Source organism: Anguilla rostrata, chromosome 2 (genome assembly GCF_018555375.3).
Source record: "Anguilla rostrata isolate EN2019 chromosome 2, ASM1855537v3, whole genome shotgun sequence".
Lineage (NCBI taxonomy): Eukaryota > Metazoa > Chordata > Actinopteri > Anguilliformes > Anguillidae > Anguilla > Anguilla rostrata.
Genome location: NC_057934.1, coordinates 34,371,168 through 34,388,591, shown reverse-complemented (window position 1 = coordinate 34,388,591; position 17,424 = coordinate 34,371,168). Strand labels below are relative to the sequence as shown.

The following is a 17,424-nucleotide window of genomic DNA, read 5'->3' as shown; positions in this document are numbered from 1 at the left end:
CTTTTTAGTGAGTGCAGAGAGAAGCTACAGTTGAATATCCTCCAGTGAGAGGATGAGGGTGTCGTTATTGTTGATGGCTTTCTACTTTATACTTACGGACCATTGATCAAAATTAATGGGGGCACCGGTATTTCTTAAATTATACAGATCTGCTTGGTTCCCACATTTTACTTATAAAAGTAAAATGTATTAAAACCTCTCAAATAGGGGAGAATCGGTAAAAATAACGCATCATTAATGTAACATGGTCAATAGCTTTTTGTACACTGCTGCTAGAGTAGCCACTTCAAGTTTGTACACATGCAATTCAGTCCTCTACCACATGCCAAAAGAACAGAGCAATATGACAACCTTTGTGGGAAAATTTTTTTTTAAAACTGTTTTTGGTAGATGTGAGTAAAAATGTGTTACGAGTTCATTTTAAATGAGGTTTAATATTTGGTTAAACAAAAAAACTCATTAATAAACTTTTATGTTAGCAGTTGAGTTTCCTTAATTAACACTAGTATGTGCAGAAAAAAACCTCCACAGCCGCATCACATGGCATTTTCAGTTACTGTTACAATTATTCCGCTGCTCTGTTACAATTATACAGACTAGGTCAAATGAATGTAACATTGGACTACTTGTAATTTCGTTTAAATTGTATTATATTCAATTGAGTTTTGAACGTGACTGGAACAGATAGAGACTACGAACATGTCAAAGCTTTTATAAGTAAAATGACGGAGTGCACGGGTAAATATTTTCTGAGTAAATTAGCAAAATCGAAAAACTGTTACATTTATACCTACTCTCATCTACATGCGAAGTGAAGGTAGACTAAATTTTGAAAAGGAAAAAAATAGTCGCATTCCCACCGTCGTTCAATTTCTCATTTGATGTTGCTCACTTTTTGAACATTGTAGCAGGCAAGGGCGTCTGTGAAAGCATACAGCAGCGTAACCTATTTAAGGTGGACCAGCAATTTCGAATCGGGAGCTGCCAATTTCAACGTCCCGTTTACAGATTTTAACATCGTAACGTCGCAGAATAAGTGCACACATATCGATTTCTATTACCCGAAGGATCAGAACAGCACAAATTGTGATAAAAAAGCATAACTATATGTTACCACACCAGTTATTTTATAAATATCTTAAACATCTTATAGCCTAAAGTTATTTTACTCGAAAAGCATTGCGTTTAAATAGTTCCCAAACAACTATTTTGTACGCTGTGGCTATTTTAGTTGGCACTTAAAATAGCCAAGATGTTGCATTGTATTAATACCCTCCCCGAAGTGCATCAATCTGTACACATTAAAGGTAGACACTTACTCCTGTATGCTCTATTTCATTTACAGTAGAGCTTTCATTAATTGTGTCTAAACGTACAGGGATAACGAACCGAAACAGACGAATGCAAATATTAGCCTGCATATACGTCGACCAGGCAGGCATGACACAAACATTGTACTGCCTTTGGTTAAAACTTCAAAAAGATGAGGACAAGGATAAAACAGCAAATGCTTCCACAAATGCTTAGTTCCCCATTCGTCTTCTCCGCGTAAATCTGTTTTCGGGATCATTATAAACGAGTATTCAAAAATAAATAAACAAATAAATAAATAACAACACGTAAGCAGGTGTGATGTTATTTCCCCCGCAGACGCCACTGATATGGCAAAGGGAAATAAATGACCGCAAGCCGCGGTGACAAACCATTGGATATCCGACGGTTTTCCAAATAAGCGCTAGGAGCCTCCTAGGTGATGCGCGTGCCCGATGCGAAAGACTTAAATCTGACAGTGCCATCTCTGGATACATAGTTTTGTGATATCGCCCGGAAGCTCTGTCTTTGTAAAGGGAGTAACTTGTGGTGATGTGCTAGTGACGGACAGAAGTGTGCATAGTTGGCCAACTTGGCCAGCGGGTGTAAAAAAAATAAAATAAAAAATAAAATAAAAAAGAATCAGTGCACCCACTGACACATGATACTGCAAATATCAAAAGTATCTTAAAGAATATGAAACCGTGAGGCGAAATTTATGATCTGTTTGGATTTGTCCCTTGTTTTCAGTGGATGTGTGCAGTACATTCTGCGTCAGCGACCGGATGAACACTTAGCCTACAAGGATTTGAATGACTGACGAAAGGAAAGGACAAAAACTACACCTGAAGCGCAAAGACCAGGCTGCTACACTGGAGCTCCAATACATTCAACATTCAGAGGGAAGGCGAAAAACAAACTGAAGCAGTTGTAATATTGCCAGATGTACAGGCTATTCATTTTAAATACATCCCAACGAAGTGTGTTTCGGTGAGCTGCGTGCTGATGGTATTTTCTCAAAATGACTTTGGTAAAGCTCCTGGGGGATCAATTATAACCGGAGTTACGCATCCTAAATGTAAGTTATTTGGATCTCTGAAGCAAACAGAATGTAACCAGTTTTCCTGCTTTGTTTGGAAATTTTCGTCACAAAGTGGAGCTTTATTACTCGGAAAAAGAACTCTCTGCAACTGGAAGATATCTTTTCAAACATATATACTTGGGTTTACACGATTGTTTCCGAATTTTGGCCTTACCGGTGGTTTATACTTTTTTTTTTTTTTTTTTTAACGATACATTTAGCGAAACGCTTTAAACGCTAAACAATTGTGGCTTTTAATGTATTTTTGTAATTGATTCAAAAGTATTTAGCGTACAAATGACAATCTCAAATGTGTTATATCCCGCTTAGGAAATAGTCAGTATGTTTTCAGCCTAACACCTCTTGGAGCAACAGCTACTGGGAAGTATATGTGCAATTTAAACGATATGGGAAGAAACGCTCGGAAAATGTCTTGCGTCCTCCTCCTTAAGGTGAGTGTGCGTGAGAAGGGGCATCTGCCCTGAAACTTTGTTTTGAAAAGTGAACTGCTTCTGTTGTTTTTTAAACTGTTATTCGTTTTATACTAAGTTACTGCTTTTCTTCCTGGAGAGAAAGGAACTTCAAAAATGTCTGTATGTTCCTTAAACCGCGCTGTTTACCGAAATATAATTTCTTAATCCTAATCAAGATTCGTCATAACCGTTCCATCGTTTAGGCTATGTTGGGTTTGAACGGTTTTGCAAATCGTTGAGCCTTTTCTTCATGTATTTTGAGGCACGCACCTTCCACCTTGTCGGTGGCCACTTGTATGTCCAACTTTTCTCGTGGCGTTAGCTATGTGCTTTCAAACAAGTCGCTCCGGCTATAAGCCTCTGCAAAAATGCAATTGGTTTAGATATCAATTCGTAGTTGTATTCAAATCCCTGCTTCGCGTTTACAGTAAGAAGGGATACGAGGTGGTTCGTTTAACACGTGTATTAATTCGTATGGGCTGTCATTAAGACGATGTAGATTTCCTAACGAGGAAGTACCAGATCGCAAAAGCATACACTGGATGGAAAACAAGCCAGTTCCTTAAACCCGCTACGCATATTAAAATTAGACAGTGACCTGCTGAGGGCTATAGTGGAGTTTAAATCAAGTGCGTCTCCGGATTAGTGCTGATCATTATAATAAAAATGCCAAATGCAGTTATCTTTTCGGTTGTGAAACTAATAATTGATTGGAATTTTATCAATTATTCATTGTTCAGAATTTGTCAGACTGGATATTTTGCCATTGAGAACCCTAAACATGTCAGGTAGGGTCACTCTCCAACTTCCAGCTAGTATTGTAAAGGCTAATCGCACAACTGGTCTAGTTTTATAGCGTGGTTTAGCGCACGCTACTTCTGTTTGAAAGCATACCTAAAGTAACGGCAATGAAAGAGGTTCTCTACTACACTAGAAGAGAACGCGGCGCGGACTCTGTGCCGTTCTATATGTTTGGAATCTATTACAGAATCTGTTCTTTATTTTCGGCTTCCTGGGCTGCACAGCCAAAGTGTTATTGTTGGATACCTACGAACCGAAATTGTAGATGTAAATTTCATTCGTTTATTAGGCTACAGCAGATTAATCCCCTGTTCCCTGTTCTGTACAGTGGAGAAGGGCAGATATATAAAGAATATGAACAAGCTAAAATACTGAAGATAAAATTCTGAACAACAAACCTGGGAAAAAGTCAGTTTAAGATTTTGTGAAGGGAATGTTTTGATTTTGAAAACGGTGTATTTGTGTAACACAACAGAAACACTGACCTGATGTATGTTAAGGGGAGAAGTCACAACCGTTTATGAGCCGTTTATGGTTGGAAATTGAATCCAAATTACAAACTGGACACCATACGATAATGCGCACATCATTAAACAGTAGCTTCTGTTTGCTCATGAAGATGCACCAATTTGGTGAATTCAGTTATTTTCATTAGCCATTATTGCTGTCAAGAGCTTGGGGTGCTACTGTGGTAATTTATAATAAAAAAGCTTCATCTTGAAGGAGGTGGACCACAAATGTGAGAACTCAATAAAAAAATGTTCCCGGCTGAAATCCCTTAGATCAATTTTTTAAATGGAACAACAATTTATTATATTAATTTTGTCCAGATCTGAGCCATAGCTTAGCTTTAGTTGTGGCTTAAATTTTTTCTTTTTACATTGTGATCAAAAATATATATTGTGCTTGAATAATAAACAAATAAACCGTTGTATTTACATGCAAGCTTACGTTTTTGTGGTTTTTAAAAGTAAAAAAGAAATTAGGATTTAAAAAATAAATAGTTTTATCTAAATGGAAAAGTGATAATCACTCAGCACTACTCTGAATTCTGAGGCAATGTGGGCATTACGAAAGCCAATGATGGACACAGTCATAGAAACTGACATTGTTTATGGGGTTAACTTGGAATTCCAATGGGATCTTTCTGTTCAATCCACTACCACACTCCTGTACCTGAAGGGAGATTTGATCATGCAGCTTATCCTGTTTGATGAAAAAGTCCTGTAGCAAAGCATTGCATTCCCAGCCTGTGTATATACAGTACACTTACCAGAACTGCCCGCTTACATAAACACTATGCAGACGTTTAGGGCCGTAACCATCCCTTGGCCACACAACTTGAGTTTTTTTGTTTCTTGAACACTTTGGGGCCTGAACAGCATTCCTGTTTCTGGCCACCAAAACCCTAGGGTCATCTCAGCCCCGTACCAACCACTGCCATAGGAATGACAGGATGTCCCGCAGTGTGGGGGAACTGGACAAAGCCAAAGTTCATGAGGCTCGCCACTGACACACAGGCGAGCACATGCTCTGCATTTCTGGCAATACAGAATGTGACACAGATTCTCCATTTACATGCGATGGAAAGCCAAAGCAGACACAAGAGACTTCCACCCATTGACAGTCTAATTGGCTGCTTTCAACAACTTGTTCTCTCACATTTCCCCCGAAAGAACAGCATAATACCCTCTGCTTCATTAAGGTATTTTAAGCCTGAGTCATGAATGGTGCCGTTAAAGGCTAAACCAGGGGGGATTAGAGAATGTGTTAATTTTTGAAGGTGATTTGATTTCATGAACAGGATTGAAAAGATTTAACTTGAACTTGGTAATACAAAATTTGTGCTGCTTTCTTGTAGTGTTTAAGGATTGATCCAGTTCAGGGGCACCACAGCTGTTTCACATCAGCAAACGTATAAGGTATGTTAAGGGTAATCAATCTGCAAGTGAAACCAGGAATGTGCAGAGCTTGATTAAGTACAGAATTACTAATTGATCATTGGCCTTTTAAATAACAAATGACTCATGGGAGGGTCATTTTGTTGGGAGTATCAATGTTATTGCTATAGTTTTCACCAATATGAATATAAAGGCATCAGTTTGCCAGGGTGTTCCCCATGTATTAATAGCAGAAGTGCTGTACCAAATTCACAGAGCATCTCGGCAAATATCAGAGGAGAATAAAAACTCTCGAATCAGGTCACCATGGAAGGTGAAAAAAAGCATGGTGGTGCTTGGTCACGCAAAAGCAGGGAGTGGCCTATCCATCCCATGTTCACCATAGAAACAGGTGTAGGCTATACCATGTGAATACCACAGCTTGCCACTTCACGCTGCCACTGCCTACCCTCTGAGACTTTCACCTCCACTAACTATTTTCCTGGTGGAAACATTGCTCACCAAACATTTGCTTTATGCTTTATATTCTTTATGCTCAAATTAAGAAGTGTGTGGAAAATACTTTTTTGTAATAATGAAGAAATGCAAACATATTTGTAAGTCTACATTTATTTTTCAGAGAAACAGCTGTTTCAACTGTAGCCTCTCTTGCCTTGAGCAAGGCTTGTAACTCCTAAACTTCTTTTGGGACAGTGCACCACAGCTGACCCTGTTCTTCCAACCTGCTGGGTGTGTGTTGAATCCCCTGGGAGGACAAGTAGACAGCGAAGTATTGAGTTCTGTTCAAGTCAAAAATAATGAAAGTTCACTGTTATTGTTGTAAATTGCCAAAGGCTAATTGAAAAATATAGAAATCCATGAACTGAATGTTCCAAAGATCTAAATGCATCTCTTTTGAAATGTTTTAGGATTCATACTCCAAATGTGGGATGGACTCTTGTTTGAGCATGATGTTACTATTGATACCTTTAATAGTTTTTGAGTTACTGAACTACTTTTGGTGTTCAACATTATGGCATCTTCACCGGCTCAGGCTCATCATAGGAAGAACTAGCTTATCGTTTCTGCAGACTTCAGGAGGAGATTGCAGACACATGGTTCATCCGATACTCTCACTACCTTCCACACTGCAGACGCACCAATCACAACATGTTGGAGGATGACAAGGGCAGCATATTCTCGGTGTGTGCAGCTGCAGGTGTAGCCCTGAGTGGCTGCTAGAAAGCAAACGGAACTTGCCAGCTTACCCTCCTATTATTCGCTGACAAGGCCGAGTAGACCTCTGGTCAAAGCCGCATTGTTTTTGTAGATAGTTGATGAAGTCGAACTCGTGAAAATGGGCACCAAAGATATTAACTGTTTTGGTAATTGCAATATTGCAGTGCCCATGGCGCTCCAGATATGAATCCCATTTTTTATGGGATGTTTTTGGGAAAGAAAAAAGTGGATTGGTCTCTATCCAGAGTAGGCTTTTCCAACTTCAACAATTTCCTGCAAAAAATGGCAAGAGGACCACTTACATATTACAAGCTGTAAGGATTTCACCTGCCATACAATTTTAGTGAAGGAAGAAAGCAAGCCTGGCTTGGCAAAAGCTTTTAAAATATTTCTGGATCATTTGGAATCTAAAAAATCCTGAAAACAACACACCAGAAAATAATTCACATATTTAAGTTTCCTGGGCCTTTAATGCATTGTTTATCATTATTTTAGCGTACCTTTACATAGTTTACCAGCTGTGTTGACTGACTTAACTAATCCCAAATCATGACCATATGGTTTTACACATAATCATTCCTACATGGAGGCATACATACACATTTCATAGAAATTCAATAGTTGATACTCAGCGGTTCAATTCGGACTAAATACAGCATTGATTTTAATAATTTGGAAGATGGTGCAAATATTTTTAATGGTGAGCTTTTTTAAATATTTGTTTTGCATAAGTGGATGTATTAATATGGGTTATTCACTTATTCCTTCTTTAATGTTGGACACTGTAATGTTGTAGTTATTTCCGTAAATGTAGACAAATGAAACACTATCAGTGTAGCCCTTTTACCTCATGATTAATAGATTAATTGCCACTATGATTTTTCCTGCAGTAGGTGACCCTTGCATCTCTCCATTGTCTTTCCACTGCACCTCCTCTGATGTAAAGTGAAAAGCTATGGCATTTGTATCTTGACATTTATAGTACTCTGATGCCAGATAACCCTTGTACACTGGCCATAAACACTGTTGTCTCATAAAGCCCTGACGTGTGTAACAAGTGGAGACACAAGCAGAGGACTCGGATGTCCACTCTTCACTGTGGATGACTCTTCTTCCCTATAATAGTTCTAGAGGTTACATAAAAAGAAAACAATGTCATCACTTTGTTACTCTTAGGGTAAGATTTGTCAAGACATTGCTGGGTCTGCAGAGCTATCCCTGCCTGCAGAATAACAGCATTTGGTATCTATTGAGGTGTTATTTTGGTGGACATGCTTTGAAAAGAGCAAAATGCAAGAATGCTCATTTTTGCACATTCGGCATGTTATTTTCACTTATACAAATATCCAAAATGCAGTTTGTGGCTACTGCTGTATATATACTGCCTGTGAGTCATAGCTCCCCTTGGCTTGCCTATTCTCTACCGCATTGAATGTGTACAAATAAACGGCAATGGCATACTGAAAACAGTCTCCATCTAAATTAACAATTTGCTCCCTTCTGAAGCAAATTTGGTTAAAACTACACTGGCCATGTTTTTCATGATAATAGGTTGCCTTTTCTGAAAATGAAAATATTTCTTTTTGAGCTGTACAGTATTTAACGATTTCTGTGCATAATTGAAATACTGGTTGAATGCTAAATGGGGGGGTGGGGGATGGGGGGGCTGGCCAATGGTCAAAAAGGGCTGGTCAAAAAGTGCTAAGAGCTGGACAGAAACATTTCTGGTTTTGGTATTTCCATAGTACATGTTGATGATACTGTCTGCTGTCTGTTCTGGCACCTCAGTGGCGGAATGAGCTTCCCAGGGCAGTCAAAACAGCAGAAAGGTTGGCCATCTTCTGAATCAGATTGAAACTTTCAAAATAGGTGGGTCCTCAAAGTTCCTCCACCCCTCCCCAGTCCAGCACTTTCACCTAGCCTTTTTACCTGATTAGGTGTGAGTTATTTCAGAGCCTGTGGTTCTTGTTAATTTAATGTAGGTTAATGCATATTTGGGTGTTTTTGTTCTTGTTTACATGACTTAACCGATAAATTGTCAATCAAGTCTGCAGTTCTTGTACTTGCTGTCTCTCTTGGAACTATACCTTCCCCATATAATTGGATCCCTGGTCTTTGCATTTGTGTTTGCATTGTCAGAAGGACCAGATAAGAATAATTGCTAAATGCCAATAAAGTAAAGTAAAGCATTATCTGCCCAGAGCCTAGCTTTTCATATTTGTAAGAGATAAAAGCCCCTAAAGCGTAATACTCCTGAAATAATTTATAAGAATGCATGAAGGGTGGATTAGAAGAATTTAATAAAATTTCATGGCAGAAGATGCCATTTGTGTTTTATTGCTCTCATTTCATAACAGGCCTAAACATCTCCAGCTAATTATCTACATAGACAGAAGCACTTTGCAATGGTAGACATGAAGAATATTGACTTTTGCATCAACACGGTGCCTGTGACACTTTTATTTATGGCGATTAACACTCTGCAGCCGAGCACCCGGGACCACCGTGGCTCAAGGTCAGAAACAATGTCAGGGGCGCACTTTGTGAATAGAGAAAAACAAACAGCCGTGCAAAGCCAGGCTATGGGGCTGCCATGCACCTGTTACATACCTCTGAACCCTCGGCCTTGCTCTACTCTGTATTCATTTCGGTCTTGAGCTGCTGACAGGTTCACACGTACGTAGCAAGTTCATTCGTGCCATGATCTGAAGTGTGAAACTTAAGGATGTCACAGATATCACACGACAGTCTGATGTAGTAGCACACGCGTCATTATTATCTCTCTTATCTGTTATCTTCCAGTGAATTACTGCTCTGATTTCAAATGAGCTATCAGCCTCAAAGAGAACCGCACGTCTGAAAACACCATCTTCAGATTTCCAGTTCACTGAAGGGGGAAACCCGTATCGCAAAACTTTGCCTTAAGATACACAATAGAGAACGGCTTATTTCAGAACTGAAATGAACTGGTATGATACAATTTTCTTTTCTTCCACTACCTGACCTTCATCTGTCCTTTCTCTCCCTTCCACTGTCCACCTAATCCTTTTCTTGGTTCGCTCGAGCTGCTGCATTCTGTGTTTTTCTTTCTTTTTTTGTTTTGTTTTTTTGGATCCCTGGCTGTGTCGGGCCTGGATGGCCGTAGTAGGCATGTAGTAGTAAAGTGATATCTGTGTTTTGCCCCTTGTTCTAAGGGCCCTATCCCCCATTTGGTTTCATGTGCCCAGATGTGAGCACTCTGCGCATTAAAGCCGACATGGTGGCGCACGCTGCTGGGGAAGCCGACCCGCCCGTGCACGAGACGCACTGCGCATCACAGCAGTCCATCCATCATCCTGAACTCAATTCTTGTCATGAAAACACACACACGCACGCACCAAACATACGCATCTACAGTATGTGTGCGCATCATGTGCACACAGTGTGTGGACAGGCCTGCGGTTGAACGCTAAACAATTGCACACTGCTAGAGAGCTAAGAGGAAGCTAAGAGTCTGTCCTGACAATAATTGATCCTGAAGCATGTGTTGTTCTTTCCTATTCACAGATTGGGTCAAACTACGAAATGATCTTACGAAAAAAAAAAATGAAATATGAGAACGACTGAAGGACACTGCCACCACATTCATCGCCATTACAAAGTGCCATCAACTAAAACCGTGACAGGTCCTTCCCTCGTTCTCTCCAGTGGTCAGCCATAATCCTCTCTTGCCATGGAACTCAGTTGTTTTCTATCTGCTGTTTGAAAATAAAGCAGGAAACAAACATTGACACAGTGGGCACTTCAGGATTATCAGGCTTACTGCAGCAGTCCCCCCACCCCCATCAATAAACCTGTGGCAGTTTAGTATTGTGACATATCAGCCGTATTTTTCTCCGCACGCCTAATCTTCGCTCCTGTATGTATGCTTTCCCTGGCTCCAACAGATTTATATGTGGTCTGACGCCCGGTTGGGGATCACTGTACCAAAAGGCATGTGTACATGAGAAACAGGATGCTGCGAAAAACAGAAGGGCCTGAACCTCTTGGAATTCCTTTGGGTCACTGTGGCTTGGGATAAACCAACACTTGTTTGTTGTGAGTCAGAGTTAAAGAATATTTGTCTTAGAATACGTTTGCAGGATAGCTGTAGAGCAAAGTTTGTTTCCACAAGCCTGGGATTCTGTCATCATCCCAAGCATTAAGGACAAATGTACTGAGAGCAGGATATTATACACATTACCTGTTGGTGCTCAACAGGTGGCCTGTGGGCTGCATACGGCCTCTGGGCTTTTATTATGAGTCCCCCACATGGCCTGATTGTAATCCATAATCCTTTATAATCAGTCTTTAAAAAATCAGCCTTAAGTATTTTTTTGTTGTTTCGTTTTGTTTTTTTACACTCTGCTTTTTTTGTGCCACATCCCAATACAGTCTGATTATATTCTTAAATTTTTTCACCTTTCCCAAGCTTATTTATAATGGTGACAAAGAAAAGGTGTTATGAAGACACCATTATAAATATTATAAGAAGAAAAGGAAAGGATGATGAAAGGAGGGGTTTCAACCCTTCATGGGAAATGGAATTCGCATTTAAGGTGATAAATGGAAAACATTTATGTCTCCTTTGTCAAAAACCTTTGCTGTATTAAAGTGAGCAAATCTACCTGTATAATGCCACCATGAACAGCTTCAAAATATGTTTTTTGCTGGATGGCTTTCGAGCCAATAAATCCATGTAAACAATCCTGTAAACAGCAGTGACAATGTTACGTAGGCCCTGTTTAAAATCGCCTGGAGCCTTGCAGAATCAAGGAAGCCATTTAGGGAGGGAGAGTACATGGACTGAACTGAATCACAGTTTTCTAAATTTAAGAACAAGGACGACATAATCATGCAAATATCTAAGCTACAATTGTCTGATTCAACTATAGGAATTTGAGTAGAAGTCATTTCAGATGATCTTTTATCTTCATTTCTGAAAAACTGCGAAAGTGCGGAGTGTTTTAGTCTGGCATCTGGATGAATCTACTGACTGCTCCAAAATTACATTTGGATGCATTTTCTCAAGGGGGAAACATTTGCAGAGGAAATGCTGGCTTTGTTACTCTTCATGAGGCAAATACGAAGAGAAAATATTGACTCTGCATTCATCACTTTTTTCTGGTACCAGGTAAAAGCATCAAACGTGTTTATTACATTCAAGACTTCTGGTAGGGATGTTATTGGATTTTGCAGATGTAAGAGAAATGTTGACATGAATTTGGACCAAAAATGTGACAGGTGCTGGTGTTTTGGTCCGCAAGTAGGGCAAGGTCATTTTTCAGTTTTTTACAGATTACGAAAGTGCAGATTATAAGATTTCAAATGATGTGTCATACATTTAAATCTGAAAATAGTTGAAGATATGCTTATTTGAATGTTGGTACTCATAAAATCAAGTAGCAGAGAAAATCCCCTTGAAAGATCTTGAACTTTTCACACTTCTCACAGGGAGATAATGGGTGGGAACAATAGCTAGTTAACTCCACCCCAACCACTCCCCCACTAGAGTACCTGTAAATCCTTGCCCATTTAGGGGTTACCCTATTTAAAGCTTTATAACTCCAGGTGTGAATACCACAGAGACTAGAAAAATGTCTTAAATGAAGCAATACATTTGTACCATTTATAATACTAGCTTAGATTATTTCTTACAAAATTATGAATATAAAGTAAAGTGCCACAAATGCAATGGTCAAAATCTAAAATGAATTTGCTCCTTTTTTAGTTTGCGGGTTAAAGTATACATGTCCTGGATCAAAAACTTCTTGACCACAAGTTCATAAAATCTAAGGGTGGATATGTAGAACTACTAAAGATCTATGAAGCAAAAACTAAGCAGTGTACCCAGCATCTCCAAATCTACCCACAATGTCTAAATTATTAACACTGGTCTAAAATAGCTAAGGGTCCAGAAACAAATCCAAAATCTCTCCAAAAAGGAATATAATGCTTTTTGTCCATTGTAAAGCATATGAGCCCCTTATGAAGGTTTAAGATGAAACAGATATAATTAAAACATAATGCAAACATATAGTCACACAATGCTGCACAGTACCTAAATGTGTAATAATTAACTCTTGTATGTAGCCTATTTCTATACTCTGTACACTCCTATGTTTTCTTGTATGGGAGTGGGACGATATAAAAACATTTTTCAGCCGTCCACCACGTTTTGGCAATGTTTCACTCTCCTCATCACTGTTGTATGCGTCACAAAAACCATTACACTACTAACTAACGCTTACATTAGTGTGAAATATCCACATTACATAATACCACTAACCTATTTAAAGACACTCAATTTCTAAAAAAACGTAATAACTATTTTGAGCAGTAATACTTACATAGCAATGATGAAATCGTATCTATGTTCAGTAGATGGAGACAGAGACAGTAAATCAATGACAGTTATATCCGCTTCCGTTTTGCTCCAGAAAACGATGTCAGATAGGTCTATTAGCAAACATATTATGGCTTAGCTATGCCCAGTCCTCAATAATAATGGTATTTTCCAAGGAATTACGAAAAATCGTTAACAAGGTTTCGTTAGGTGCAACGTCTTTTAATGCTACCGTACCATATAGAGCAAATGCCATGGTAAGAAAATGTTCGGTTACGCTAACCTATAAAACGCTATTCCAAAAGCAAAATTAGACATGTTATACATCGTTAGAAAGCTTATACTTTCACCTACTGATTGAGCGTCCGCCATTTTAGCAACCTCACACAGTAAACAAACATAGGCTACTACCACACGGCTTTATTTATGGGCGGTGGCTTGACCAAAACAAATAGCCAATAGCCAATGACTATAGCCAACGAAATCAAACATGCTAATTAAACTGCACCCCCATCACGCCTCCAAAACCCGGCTGTAAGAATCACTAAAACAAGCCGACTTTGCTGACATAAGTATTTAGTGACCCTAAAAATGTTGTTTATTCTACTGAGTGACTTCTTCAACACTTTAACTTTCGTAATATGAAAAAAAGGAAAAAAAAAGAAATTTAAAAAACCTTTTTTGCCTCCTAGCGCGATTTCAAGATTTGCGACTTGCGGACCTTTTCTCCAGCACCCGTCACAAATTCTCTCTGAAATAAGGGCTGAATTGATGTGATTGGATAATATGAATAATAAACAAATAATATAGCCGCAAGCTGCGATTCCGGGGTTCAAGCCAACACGGACCATTAGAATGTTAAAGCTGTGAAGTGCAATAAGAACTAGTCAGAATCAGAGTAATTGTGATAGTCAAGTCCATTTATGCATACAAGGAATTTGACTTGACACAGTATGTTCATTCTCAATGAATGAATGAAAAGGTTTCATTGCACAACATTACATTACAGGCATTTAGCAGGCGCTCTTATCCAGAGCGACTTACACAACTTTTTACATAGCATTTTTTACATTGTATATTACAGCTGATATATACTGAAGCAATGAGTTAAGTACCTTGCTCAAGGTACAACGGCAGTGTCCTACGGAATCGACCGCAACCTTGTACAAGCCCAGTTCCTACCACTTGCACCTCGTCCTCGACTATTTGCACAACAAACTAACAGTAGCATAGGACCATCATCATCATGTCACACAAGAACTATAAGAAATAGTCTTCATATCATACAAGAACTATATAAATAAATGACGGTTTGATTGTGTCTGCATGAAAACTATTTAATGATAGGTATCGGGTTTGAGAAAAGGGAGCCTTCAACACACTTACAATTAATGGCTATATTTCTGTTTGTAATTGTTATTTATTTTACTGGTACACTCAAGGTGCCACATAATACCAGGATAATGATATACCCATATATACTCATTCCATCTAAATCCAGTTCCAATTTACATTCTTGAATGGTCATTTTTAGATGTGAAGCACCTTTATGACCGGTAATGTCACTAACTCACTCAGTCAGTTAATTAATGGTTCTTCAGGGAGATTTGTAGAGTGAGCACAGATGGATATCTGTAGCAAGTTTTGTGTACATCAGACTCACGCTGTAGGAATTATGACTTTTCAAAGTTCAAAATTTTGACCTTTAATTATAGTGCCCCATCAGGCCGATTGGGGTCATATTTCTTGGGCCGCACTTGCACTCAACTTCCAATCAATGGGCAGAATTTCATGTCTCTACCATTTACCATCTCACAGGAATTTGCACAAACATTTCTGAAGATTAATAATGAACCAGCACAAAAGCAAAAACAATAGGGTTTCAGCCCTTCGGGCTTGAACCCCTGACTAAAAATACTTCTACTAGGTGGTACATGCCAGAATCTCATGGGTTGAAAACAGTTTAGTATATACTGCACAAATGTTTGGTATCTCTCCTTAGCATGCATCTCTTTTTCCCCCATATGAAAATAATTCCCATTTTTCAGCATGATTTCTTGGGGAACCACTAAACTCTATGAGGTTTTGAAGGTCCTGTGTCTTAGAAATCGGAGTTTGCCTAGTTTTGGTATTGATTGTGCAGTGTGGCATGAGACTTATGTGTTATAATATGAACCCGCTACTACACATTTTTTGTTGTTGTATAAGAAAAAAAACACCAGGCTATATGATCCGTCCAGAAATGGCCCCAGTTAATACATCACAGCTGAACTTCTGTGAAAACAACCAATCATTTTTAACTACGTCATTTGCATAAACCTGCCCTCCGGGTCAGCCTCTTCCATGATCTAGCATCTATGACCAATGGCCATCGAGTATAATTACAAAAGAATGAGCATGAGATTTCAAACATGACTAGAAAAAGGCACCAGTTCTGTTCAGTTCACTTTGTGTCTGGGCATTTTAAATCTTTCTGGCTACAAGTATAATCAGCTACAATAAATAATAAGAGCTTGGACATAAGCTGTCAATGTGCTTTATTGCTCTCTAGACTTGTAGCCTGGTATGCCATGGCAGAGATACTTCTGGCTACAAGGTAACCTATAGTTTGCTATTAGATATAATAAGCTTACCATTTGGACAATTCCTTTAGGTCCCTTTATTTTTGAACCGGCTCCTGGTCTTCCTCCATGGCTGTAAATTCAAGATCTGACTCCGGCTCGAACACATGGCCTGCAGTGTGCCGGCTGATTTACGGAAGGCATGTTTGTTCGATTTTCCGGAGCAGCAATGTGAGCAGGAGATGGGAGGGGTGTTTGTGTCATTCTGTTGATCAGTTAACCAGTAAATGCAGAGCATGTGGGGGGAAAGAACCTGGACTGCCCACCCAAAATGGCCTGATCAGCACAAAGGGTAAGAAACTTAAAATGTATTGCAACATTTCTTACATAAAAAAAAAACTTAACATGTTTAGTAGACCTTGTGGAATAATATAAAATAGCTGGAAATAGCATTATATGAGACCTTAAAGGTTAAATAATGTAATGAAATGAACAACAGGACTGGCCAATTAGATTGATTAATTAATTAAAATCATACATTCATTAATGAATGTAGACTTGCTACTTCATAATTTGCAAAAGATGATATTAAACCAGACATTAATTTGTAATTGCCAGTAAAGAGAGAGAGACTGATAAGCCTTTCTGGACTGAACAAAGCAGTAAAATTTGATATGCATTTTCCCAAAGGTGGGCCCAAATCCTGCAAAAAGCCTCTCCACCAAAAGGCACAAACCTTTCCAAAATGGAATGTGTATATATTTTTTCCTAGCCATTTTCCACTTCCAAATGCTAATTCCCTTGACGATGGTAACCTCTGGAACACTACAAAACAAATATTCTTTATTTACCCATTCTCTCTTTTTGACTAAGCCCTGTATTTCAATCAAATGCTGTCCTTTTGGAGAACTTCTATGTACTAAATGTGTTCATAATGGTTAGTTTTACACCAGCTAAATTCACTTATAAACAATCAAACCAATTGGTTTTACCTTGCCGAGTGCTCTGGCCTGCAATCAGCTGCCAGACTGCTCTAAATCAGGCCTGTCGGCAGAAAGCCTCCTGATCACAAAAGTGACAGCTCATAAAACGACAAAAATATACAATCAAAAACGACAAATATAAAATCAAATACACTACTGCAATGTCTTTTGTGCAAGCATTTGCCGGTGAACGAACAAAGCTCCAATAAAGCATGTGCTAAGCTTCCACTTATGCTCTATGCGAAAACACAAAGTGAAGTTAGTTGGTACGCAATAGAATAGCTAAGCCAGCAGGAGGCTAGAAGGAAGCCTGAAGCTATGTTCAATTAGAAAATTAGAAAATCAAATGAAAATTAGAACAGGACACTATGCTTACTGTAACGTATATGGGGTTTTCACGCAGGGGCAAAAGTCATGATAGGTAGATCTTAGAGAGGGTAGTAGTAGCTTGCCTTTAGGTAATTTACTCGGCACTGGAATGTCTAATTGAGATCAATTTTTGCTGTTTGTAAGTAATAAGTTGCTTTGTTAGAAAAACTGCACTTTTCGTATTTGATATTCAAATGCTCAAGAAAACAATTTCAGCTCAATGGAAACAACACATGATGAATAAAGACTTCTGCTAGCCTGTATACAAAGAGCAGATTGATTGCTTAGGGATTATAGGGGAATTTTTTAGCGATACAATATTATTTATAATATGTAGCATTTGCAGTGGTTTGACTTGTTGC

At 38.8% G+C, this 17,424-nt stretch overlaps 1 protein-coding gene across 2 annotated transcripts in view; it reads left to right on the top strand.

Annotated features, from left to right (window-relative positions):
• Nucleotides 1–1,532: 1,532 nt before the first annotated feature.
• LOC135247848 (corticotropin-releasing factor receptor 1) overlaps nucleotides 1,533–17,424 on the top strand; it is a 113,191-nt gene continuing 97,299 nt past the window's right edge. Inside the window, exons 1-2 of one of the 2 annotated variants that reach the window (XM_064321759.1) lie at nucleotides 1,534–2,389; nucleotides 2,723–2,844. In XM_064321759.1, coding sequence (XP_064177829.1) covers nucleotides 2,782–2,844 — 63 coding nt within the window. In that variant the 5' untranslated portion in view covers nucleotides 1,534–2,389; nucleotides 2,723–2,781. Of the gene's footprint in view, nucleotides 2,390–2,722; nucleotides 2,845–17,424 lie in introns of both variants that reach the window. The other variant, XM_064321760.1, reaches the window with a different exon arrangement.